An 11,214-nucleotide genomic window follows, 5' to 3' on the forward strand; every position below is an offset into this window, starting at 1 on the left:
AGGCAGCTAGGACTCCAGAGGGGGATTGAACCTAGGCCACATGGCATGTGCACGTGGGTTCATGTGTGTGTGTGTGTGTGTGTGTGTGTGTGTGTGTGTGTGTGTGTGTGTGTGCCTGACCTCTGGTAGCCTTGTGGGTCCTCTGTGCTATGGAGGTGAGGTATGTGGCTGGGCGGCTGTGGCGGGTGGCGGGTGGCCTTGACCCCACCAGCCTGTCCCTGTGGTAGGACACGCTGCGAGACTGCACCCACGACGAGCGCAGCTGCCTAAGCAGCCTTCAGTTCGTGTCGCCCCTGTACTTCGTGAGCTTCGTGCTCACGGCTCAGTTCGTGCTCATCAACGTGGTGGTGGCCGTGCTCATGAAACATCTGGATGACAGTAACAAGGAGGCCCAGGAGGACGCGGAGATGGATGCCGAGATCGAGCTGGAGATGGCCCATGGCCTGGGCCCCGGGCCTGGCCCCGGCCCCGGCCCCTGCCCCTGCCCCTGTCCTGGCCCGAGGCTGCCCACTAGTTCACCAGGAGCCCCCAGCCGTGGATCAGGAGGGGCAGGTGCTGGGGGGTGACAATGACAGCCACCTGTGCCGGCACTGCTGCTCTCCAGCCCAGGTGGGCAGGGACTGAGAGGTGGATGGGGCACAAAGGGCAGGAGCCACGGGGCCAGCCGGGCAGCTGGGCAGCTGGGCTGGGAGGCGCCTTATCTTTTGGGGTCCCTCCGTGTTCAGCTCTGAGATAGGGTGATTCTGTGATGAGAGGCTCCGTCCTAGGCTGTGGGCCCAGAGAATGGGAGGGCAGCTCTGCCCCACCCACCCCAAAGTCCAGGGACCCAGCCGATAATCCCACCTGTCCCCACCCTGCCCCGTCCGCCTAGGAGACCCTGTGGCTGGACAGCGTCTCTTTAATCATCAAGGACTCCTTGGAGGGGGAGCTGACCATCATTGACAACCTGTCCGGCTCCATCTTCCACCACTACTCTTCACCTGCTGGCTGTGACAAGTGTCACCATGACAAGCAAGAGGTACTGGCCTTCTGAGAGGCGCTGGCTCCCTGGGAGTCACCTGGGAGTGACTGGGGTGTTGGGGGCAGTCGTGGCTCTAGGCCCCTAGGAGCATACCGATCCCACTGGTCCTAGTAGTCTGCCTGTGAAGCGCAGCCTAGAGAGCCGCATCCTCAGCACCTTGGGCGTAAAAAGGGGAACAGAAGAAGTAGCTGTTCTTCCTTGTGCTTCTGGGGCAGCCAAGAGCCTTGAGTCCCTTCCAGGGCATTTTGCACTTTGTGAACCAAGAAGGGGTCACTGGTGCCTGTTCTTCGCCAGTGGCCATGGTCCCGCTGAGTGTCTCAAAACTTCTCTCGGGAGCCTTGTTCTGGCTTCCTCTCAGAGGCAGCTCAGCCCTACCCTGCTCAGGGGCCATCTCCCAGGCTGTTTCCAAGAGCTCTTCTCCTCCTATGGCCCTACACATGCACTCCTGGGCTCGGCCCCATGGCCTTCTAAGGACAGTGGCTGTGAGGTTATTCCCAGGAGCCTTGGGCAGGGGCTGAACATGTGGGTTGCCCAATTCTCCTGTCCCATGGCTGAGACAGATGCCTCAGGATAGCAGGTCTTGCAGGGGCATGTAATGCAAGTAGCCCTCACAGAGGAGCCACACCCAGCCATGCTCTATGGACACTTGGTCTGGGACAAATGGACAACAGAGCTCCATAGCTCACTGTACCATGGCTACTTGTGTGTTCAGATACCAAGGTGGGCCACTCAGACCTGGTTTTCGTGGGGGGTGGCCCCTGTGCCATCATGTGTCACCCAGGCTGGGATCCTACACAGAGTGGGCCCACCACCCATGCCCAGCAGGCCTGTGAACCACTCTGACCACTGCCCCATGTCCTTTCAGGGACCTGTTGCTCAGCGCTCCAGGCCCAGGCTGCCCCATCCCAGCCCCAGGGTGACCCGAGGCCACCACCTCCCCCTGCAGGTGCAGCTGGCTGAGACAGAGGCCTTCTCCCTGAACTCAGACAGGTCCTCGTCCATCCTGCTGGGGGATGACCTGAGTCTTGAGGACCCCACAGCCTGCCCACAGGGCCCCAAGGAGAGTAAGGTAAGTAGCTAGGAGTCTCCTTACATTGTTCTCCATGTGCGATGCCGGGGTACACATTTATCTGGCCAGGTCAGGCTCAGGCGAGGTACAGTCTAGTTAACTGAGGCCACATCTTGCGTCAGACACAGATAGCAAGTCACAGGTTGGGATAGTGTGAGCCCCTCCACCTCAGAGTGGACATCGGGTAGCTCTCAAGGAAGTTGTAGAGCTGAGAAAGTCTGGAAAGAGATGCCATAGCCCTCTGCTCCATGTGCAAGACCCCAGGCCGTGGCCAGAGAGGAAGAACTCCTCTCCCTAAGTATGAATGGGGAAACTGAGTCCCGGCAAAGGGAGGGGCTGTGCTGCTCTGAGGCCTTCACCCAAGTGACTGCTACATTGAATTAGCCTTTGATTATAGATATGAAGAAGACGGGGTGCTGTCTCAAGGCAGTTAGAGTCAGGAAGGAAGGGGCAGGGGAGCCATGGCTGCCTGGGGGCGTCCAAGAGGGCTTCCTAGAGGTCAGGACCTTCCACTTGAGGACTGGAAAGTGGTGACTTCTGGTTGGGTAGTGAGAGGAAGGGCTTCCTAGGGATGGGGTCAGCTATGCAGGGGCCCCCTGCCTCTCCCTCAACTTCCTGACCATCTCACCCCCTTGCCTGCAGAGTGAGCTGGAGCCTCCGGAACCCTTGCAGGCAGGAGACCTGGACGAATGCTTTTTCTCCTTTGCCAATGCGCCGGTGTCTGCAGGCCCAGAGAACCTGCTGTGTGAGATGGAGGCCATCCCGTTCAATCCCGTCCAGTCCTGGCTCAAACACGAGAGCAGCCAAGGTGAGGGCGGCAGCCTTACCAGTCCCCCCCCCGCCCCCCCCCCCCCCCCCCCGCACCCTGGTCCTAAGCATCTGTTTGTTTTTCCCCTCCAAGAACCAAGTGGGGTTCTGACAATTAGAGAGGCCTGATACGGTTAAGTGATAAAAGGAGCTAAGGACAGCTGAAGCCTGGTCTAAAGGAAGCGTCACACTGAGCTTCCTGTGTTCTGTGATGAAAGGGGAACTAGGTTGCCACACACCGCTCTTATTATCAAGCAGAAGGAAGGCTTACAGATGATTGCCTTTGGGTAGACAATCATCTGAAAGGCGTTTGCCCCCCCAGATATACACACAAGGTCACTAGAAGACTGGTGTTTTCAATGGCCATTTGATAAAAGGATCGCTACCCCAAACCTCCTTGAAGACCTGGTTTGTGTTTAGGGATATAACAAGGGACTGAGCTTGCTTGTCTGTCTCCCTCTTGGAGGATGACAACAGCCTGGGTGTCAACACTGGCTGGTGGAAGGAAGGAAGACAGTCTAACACAAGAGTGACCCTAAGACCACAAACTCATCCCAAGATGTCTTCCGGGATATCTGGATGACTGGCTTTTCCATGGACCCTCTGTAAAGCCAGTGGCCTATACTGGACATATGGCTGGGGTGCCAGGACCCCGAATTTCCTGATCTCAAAACCTGAGCCAGGGTCTGACCCCAGGCATGTTCTGATGAAGTGTTCATTTAACTGTTTATTTTCACATCCCTTCAGTAACTCGGCAGTTTACCAGGATGCAGCCTACACAGCCGCCTGGTGTCTATTCATGTATTCTGAACCCTGTGCTCCTTCTTCATTCTATGAGATGCAGAGGGGGCCACAGGCAGAGCAGCTGCTGCTGGTCCTGGCATACAAAAGTCTGCCCTGCCTCAGGCTCCCCCAGCCTGGCCTTGTCCTTTTCTATCCGCAATGGGCAGACCAGGTCCACCCAGCAGCTTCTATACCATCAGCGCAGGGCCTGGTAGATACCTGCATTGTCCAGGAGGGGCCCTCAGGCCTGGCGAGGCCATGTGGAGTTGTCAGGGCCCGAGGGGTGCTGAGTCTTAGTGATTGAGTAACTACTATGTGCACGGTGTTGAGCTAGGTGCTCCATACCTGCTGTTATCCCCACAGCCCTCCTCTTGTGTTAGTTACTGTTCTCACTGCTGTGACCAAGGGCCTGGTGAAATCAACTTAAGGAAGTGTTTATTTTGGCTGGTAGTTCAAGGTTATTGTCCATCATGGCGGGGAAGGCGTGGCGGCAGGAGCTTGAGGCAGCGGGTCACATGGCATCCACGGACTGGAAGCAGAGAGAGATGCATGCTGGTGTTCAGCTCGTTTTCTCCTCCGTGTTCAGTCCAGGACCCAGCCCATGGGATGGGACCGCCCACAGTTAGGGTGGGTCTTCTCCACCCCAACCCAATCTAGAAACTTCCTCATAGACATGCTCAGAGCACCTCTCCTTGCTGACTCTAGAGCTTGTCAAGTTGACAGTGTCGACAATGCCGCCTCTACTGGATGGGTATCTATCCCCATTTCCAGAGGGACCAAGGCCCAGGAGTCAGGCCTGGAGTCCGGTCTGCTGGGCTCTGGAAGCAGCCTTCTGCTCGGAGCCAGGCCTTCCAGGAACTGCACCAGAAGCATTTCTTGCTCTCACAGCAAAGAAACCGAGGCTCTAAGTTGGAGACCTGCCCAGAGTCTCACAGCCAGTGTTAAGTAACCCAAGTGAGGGCTGCTGCTCTGTACCCACCTCCTGGGCTGTTCCCAGCACCTCCTCTTCCTCCCCTGCAGCACCGCCGAGCCCTTTCTCCCCAGATGCCTCCAGCCCTCTCCTGCAGATGCCTGCTGAGTTCTTCCACCCTGCTGTGTCTGCCAGCCAGAAGGGACAGGAACCGGGCATGAGTGCGGGGACCCTGCCCAAGATCGCCCTTCAGGGCTCCTGGGCATCCCTGAGGTCACCAAGTGTCAACTGCACCCTCTTGCGTCAGGTACAGGCACATCCAGGACTCTGAAGTGTGTCCTGGAGCCACGGATGGCAGGTGGGGAGGGGAAGGGAAGGCACTGAACACAGACAGCCACGGCAGTTGAGACTTGAGAGGTGGCACCAAAGATGAACACTTGCAAGACCAGCCCCTGAGGAGCACCCAGCTGGTCAGTCAGCTGACACAGGGCCCTAGTTTGAGATGAGGGAGAGGGTAGCACTGGGGAGGCCTTGTGGGGTGACACAGTGCTGGGGTCAGGGACCATGCCTCGAGTGTTCTTGGTGGGTGGTAGAGTGTCATTGCTAGACTGCTTGTAGACTACAGATTGCTTGGTTCCAGAGGGTCAGGTTGGGAAAGGGGGAGTCTTGGCTGTATGGTCTCCAGTATCAGGATGGCTGGAGCCACAGCCCCCATGCCAGCTGAGCACAGAGGGCCTCTGGAGCATGAAACAAAAGTCCGCCAGCACCTTTGTGGGGGCGGCATGTGTAATCCTATACGACAGGGGAGGCTTCCTAGTAATCACTTAGTCAGACATGGTTAATCTCCAGTTTCTCCAGGCTGAGCTCTGCAGCAGGTGGTGGACCCTGACTCCTTGTCTCCCATGGAGGGCAGTTCAGGTTTAAAGTGTGTGTGCGTGCGCGCGTGCGTGTGTGCGTGCGTGCGTGCGTGCGTGCGTGTGTGTGTGTATTGCAGAAGGAGAGATGGCAGAGCAAATGCATGCTGGGAGTATAATCTGTGGGGAGGTGAGACATGGCTGAGATAGCAAGGAAAGGCTTACCTAGAAGAGAGGATGGGAGCATGGGATGGGGCAGCTGGGATGGGGCAGCTGGGATGGGGCAGCTGGGATGGGGCAGGGCCATGGGGGATCAGGTAGAAGAACTTGTGAACAAGGGACAGGGTGGTAGAGAAGTAAGGCTGGAGATGTGGGTGGATGAGAGCCAGCTGGGAACTATGTTAGGGAAGGGCTTGACATTGACATCGGGACTAGGAAAGATGGCTCAGGCTGTCCAGAGAGGACCGGGACCCCGTGTGAGGCATCTACAGTAGGTGCCCTGAGAGATCCCAGGGATTGCCCATGTGGCAGAGGGGATGCTGTGGGATCCTGGATATGCTGAGAAGGGAAGTAACCTGGGCCCCATCATCAGACTGTCCACTAAGGACCAGGGAAAGGAGATGATACAGGGAGCCTCATCCCTTCTTACCTCCCTGCAGGCTACTGTGAGCGACACATCACTGGATGCCAGCCCTAGCAGCTCAGCGGGCAGCCTGCAGACCACATTGGAGGACAGTCTGACACTGAGCGACAGTCCCCGGCGTGCCCTGGGACCACCAGTCCAGTTGTCAGGGCCACGTGCCGGCCTGTCACCCGCCACCCGGCGCCGCCTCAGCCTGCGGGGCCGCGGCCTGTTTAGTCTGCGTGGACTGCGGGCCCATCAGCGCAGCCACAGCAGCGGCGGCTCCACCAGCCCGGGTTGCACCCACCACGACTCCATGGACCCCTCTGATGAGGAGGGCCGCGGGGGTGCAGGTGGCGGGGGTGCAGGCAGTGAGCACTCCGAGACCCTCAGCAGCTTGTCGCTCACGTCTCTCTTCTGCCCACCACCCACGCTGCCACCCCCGGGCCTCACCCCCTCCAGGAAGTTCAGCAGTACCAGCAGCCTGGCATCTGGACCTGGCCGTCCTGGAGCCACTGTCTCCGCCCGCGGCCTGGCCAGGAGCCCCTCCTGGGCTGCAGACCGCAGCAAGGACCCACCAGGCCAGGTCCAGCTGGCCTCAGGCTTGGGCTCCTCAGCACCTGAACCGCAGCCGCCTCCTGGGGAGCTGGAGTCAACTGATGCTGCCAGGAAGAGGAAGAGATGAGGGGCCCACAGGGGCTGCGGGGGGACCTGCCACCCGCTGTCCGCCCGCTTGCCCCGTCTTGCCTTCTTTTACCTCAGGAGCCAGGGAGCAGACAGCAATACTTTGCCCACACCTGGGAGTGACATAGGGGCCAGCCAGCACCAGGCCACTGGGCAGACGACTGAGGAGGGTCTGGGTTAGCTGAGGCTCAGATGCGGCCCCATCCGTGGCCCTTCCAGTGCATATGCAGATATATACATATATACATATATATAGAGAGAGACAGACATATATTTATTTATTTTTTTTACTGAGAGCTTATGAATTCCAGAAAGTGCTAAAGTTGAAGGTACAGGCCAGGGCCCAGACAGGGGTCTCGTCTGTTGGTTAGGATACAGGCTTGCACAGCGCAGACGCTCCCGTTGGGGCATCGGTGGCTGTAGTTTCGGGTATCTCCCACAGTTGAGAGCAGCTTGGGAGAAAGTTCAGGGCCCAGGAGACAGAAGAGAAGCAATTCAGGGTGCACTTTTTTTCCCTTTTAAAGAAGAGACGCTGCTAAGATCCCCAATCTCTACCCACATGTCGGGGGTATCAGTCTTGTCCCTCTGACTATCGTGTTGTGAAGTCTTTTGTAGACGCTCTGACACACAGACTTTCTTAGTTAACCAGCTAGATGTTCTCTTTAGAAAAACCAGGGGGGGTTGTTTAGTCATTTCTTAGAGCAGGGTTGGGGGATAGGACAGTTCTGAGGCTGGGCAGGGGGCTCAGTGTGCAGGTCAAGTTTTGACTTCTGTGAGCACTTTGGGGGACAGTTCAACTCCCCAGGAAGGCAGCAAACAGGAATAATTCTTGCAACCCACCCTGAGCAACCTTACCCCTGACCCAGGGGTATTTGGGGTAACAGCAAATCTAAAGGGGGCTCTGCGTACCTGCCTAAAGCCTGACTCCAGCCTTTCCCCATCCAGGACCCCCAGCCAGTTACCTGGACATTCACATCCTCCAACTCCTGCTTACTCCTGAGTATGTCTTGCTGTTTCAAGCTGCAAGTCGGGTCTCACGATGGTAGTGCTTCCCGGTCTCACAATGAGTTCAGGATGGGTGTTTTTTTTATTGGAATGGTTAACCATTTATTTAAAAAAAAAATACCTTGCATCGAGCCTGTGACTTTCACAGGCTCAGCTCTAAAGTGGATGGGTTTAAAATTAGCTTGAAGAAGAGTGGGGCGTGCTGCTGGTGGTGGCCTGCTGATAAGGGCAGTGATGTGGATGCTCACCCAGATCACCAAGCGTTGCCCTGGGTCCTGCTAAAAGCAGGTGTGTATCTTGTCCCTGCTCCCAAATCCTGATTTCACAGAAGTGGGCTTCTAGCCAGGCTAGTGTTGGTAGGCTCTGAGGTACTCCCTTCTGGCACAGGGACCCTGGGGTCAGGACACTGTGAGGGAGCGAGGAGGAAAGAAATGTTGAGGGGTGCTGCCTGCAAAGCCCTTCTTAGGGGTGAGGAGTGGGAAAGTGGTTGTTAAACCCGCTTTACACATGGTAAACTGAGGCTCTGAGTAAGTGAAACAGCCATGCAGCCCTGGCTGCAAAAGGCCTGGGTTACCTGTGAAGGGCACTAGCCTGAACATCTGGACTGTGCACACACAATCATGGTTGAAGGGAGGGTGACTCCAAGGGCCCAGGAAAGAGTTGGCTGTTGTGTAGAGAGGGTTGGCCTATGGCCCATGGTCTTCAGGCTTTATAGTTGTGTTATCTGATAGCATCTAGCACCCTCTGCTCTCTGGGTTCAGTGTTAGTCATCTAGCTAAATCTTCAGGGTGCCGTGTGTGTGTGTGTGTGTGTGTGTGTGTGTGTGTGTGTGTGTGTGTGTGTGTGTGTATGCTGCTCTTCACAGTCAGCTTTCTCTCTTTCATGGTTCTGAGGCTGGGCAGAGATGTTCAGGCATCTGTACCTTTACGGTGGGCTGTGTGACCCCAGAGCAAGCAGACATGTTGAAGGGTGTTTTAGGGAAATGAGCAAGGTTTAATAAGCAAGGGCTGTAGCTGGGTACAACCGGGCATCTAGAGAGAATGATTAGCTGAGCCCAGAAGCACACAAACGACCTGGGGTGGATTTCCCTAGGACCAATCCCAGGTATTTGGTCTTTTGCCTGTGAATGGGGAATTAGGGACCAGGAAAGTTGTGAGCGGCTGGTAAGATGAGTTGTAATGGGCAAGGATTGGTTGGGCGACCCTTCTTTAACACTGTGGCTTGGGGCTGTGGCCTCAGGTCAAGCCTGTCCATCACCAAAGCACAAACTCCCCCAATCCACATGGGCCTGGGTGTGAGGAGAACGGGAACCCAGGTACCAATGCCCTAAAGCTGTTAATTTACCAGGTGGTTTGGTGTGGAGCCTGGAGGGCATGGCAACATCTTTAGGGAAGGGTCTGAAGCCAGATAGAGTCTGCTCTGCCCTTCTTGTTGTCTCCTGCTCTGGTCCAGGCAGTCCCTCTGAGGAGGATGAACCGTGAGCAGAACTCACCCATCTGCTTGTCCCCAATATTTCTCCTAGAGTTCCGAGCTCCCCGGCTCACCTCCAGCCCCTTTTGCCAGTCTGTGTAAGGGCTTGGGGTCTTAGAAGCTGCTGTTTAACCCAGACACACACACACACACACACACACACACACACACACACACACACACACACACACACACACACACTTTTCTTTTTCTTTTCGTCATTGTGCAATAATCAGTGTCCCGGGCAGAGCTGGAGCCTGGGAGGAGGCAGAGGCCACCTTGTCCAGAAAGCCCCCAGCCCAGCTCTGCTGCTGTGACTCTAACTTCTGGTCACTGTACAGTTTCTACAGTGTGAATGAACTTCCCTCTTAGTTGCTGAAGGCGCTGGTCCCTGCTGGCCCAGATGGCCCGGGAATAGAGAAACCAAGCCCTACCGCCAGCCAGCGTTGTTTTGAATAAAACCCCAGAAACTTATTTAGGACTTTCTCCATGTCTCTGCTCTTCCTTCCCTGCAGGGTTGGGGTTATGCTGGTCCCCCTTTCCACCCCAAGGGAAGAATGATGATGTCTTCATGCTGCAGCTGTTGGAGTCTGGGGTTTTTGGGGATCCAGAGACCCTGTGGTAGGGTTCTCTTGTAATCAGGGTCTGGGTGGGACTTCAGGGCTGGGAATGAGGCAGAGAGAGGTCAAGCTGCTTCCCCTTGTCACCAGATCCTGAATTCATAGAAGTGGTATTATGAGGACTCATGACTGCAAAGCGCAAAAACCCAACTCAAATGGGCTTAAGAGCGAAAGAAGGGGGCTGGAGGGACGATGAGGTATTGGTCACTGTTCTGTTGCTGTGAAGAGACATCATGACCACAGCAACTCTTACAAAGAGAGGGTTTAATTGGGGCTTGCTTACGGTTTCAGAGGTCTAGTCCATGGTTATCAGGGCAGCATGCAGGCAGACATGGTGCTGGAGAAGGAACTGAGAGTTCTACATCTGGATATTCAGGCAGCAAGAAGAAAGAGTGACCATGGGCCTGGTTTGGGCTTTTGAAGCCTCAAAGCCCACCCCCAGGGACACACATCCTCCAATAAGACCACAGCTCCTAATCCTTCTCAAGTAGTGCCACTCCCTGATGATCAAGCATTCAAATATATGAGTCTATGGGGGCCATTCTTACTCAAACCACCACGCTGCTCTTGTAGAAGCCCATGGTTCCCTTCCCAGCACTCATGGCACGTGGCTCACAACTGCCTATAACTCCAATTCCAGGGGATCCTCCAGCACCCTCTTCTGGCCTGTGTGGGTTCCTGCATGCTTGTGGTGCATATAAACTCATTCAGACATACATATACACATAAAAAATCTTAAAAAAAGAGCACAAGAGAAGAGAAGAAAGAAGTGAGGGGGAACAGGACACAGATGGAAACAATTTAGTGGTTCAAGTTTTTAGAAATCCCACATGTAGTGTTGGCTTCAGATGTCGCTAGATCAAAGGCTCCAGTCAAGTCACTAGGACACAGTCTCTCTACCTCCTGACTTCGTTGTTTCTGTGTTTGTTTCTTTCTCTCTGAGGCCACCAGCTGTCCCAGGCTTGGGCTACCCCATTCCTCTAGCAACTCTCTCTGGGAAGCCCAGCCACACGCTAGGACAGGATCCTCATTCAACCTTCCTTGCAGTTGGCTAAGGAACACACCATGCCACAGAGACACTGTGCTGCCACTGGCCAGGTCTGACCATACACTCACTCTGGGATTCAGGGTAGAGGTGGCTGCTGAACCACAGCTATGAAATAAGATCTACATCATGCCCTCCTGATGAGCTTCTGGGAACAGTGGCTTCTAATCTTTACCTTCAACAGGAGGCCATGGAGCCCTCTGATGAACTGGTCAGATGTTGCCAGCTGGGAACACAGGAACAGCTAAGCTGGCAGACAGGGGACCAGGGTGGTCCCTATCCCAGCACATGTCCCTTCCTTAGGAGTTGATCAAGGCCTGGGGG

At 55.7% G+C, this 11,214-nt stretch overlaps 1 protein-coding gene across 1 annotated transcript in view; it reads left to right on the plus strand.

Annotated features, from left to right (window-relative positions):
* The window catches only part of Cacna1i (calcium voltage-gated channel subunit alpha1 I), a 116,619-nt gene extending 106,920 nt beyond the window's left edge, over nt 1–9,699 (plus strand). The window contains 7 exon segments of the mRNA XM_052748386.1: nt 228–557; nt 559–609; nt 872–1,018; nt 1,968–2,090; nt 2,733–2,898; nt 4,701–4,897; nt 6,104–9,699. Of these exon segments, the coding sequence (XP_052604346.1) occupies nt 228–557; nt 559–609; nt 872–1,018; nt 1,968–2,090; nt 2,733–2,898; nt 4,701–4,897; nt 6,104–6,751 (1,662 nt within the window). The 3' untranslated portion in view covers nt 6,752–9,699.
* The last annotated feature ends 1,515 nt before the right edge of the window (nt 9,700–11,214 follow it).

This window comes from Peromyscus californicus, unplaced genomic scaffold, assembly GCF_007827085.1.
Source record: "Peromyscus californicus insignis strain IS unplaced genomic scaffold, ASM782708v3 Scaffold_20__1_contigs__length_68692818, whole genome shotgun sequence".
Lineage (NCBI taxonomy): Eukaryota > Metazoa > Chordata > Mammalia > Rodentia > Cricetidae > Peromyscus > Peromyscus californicus.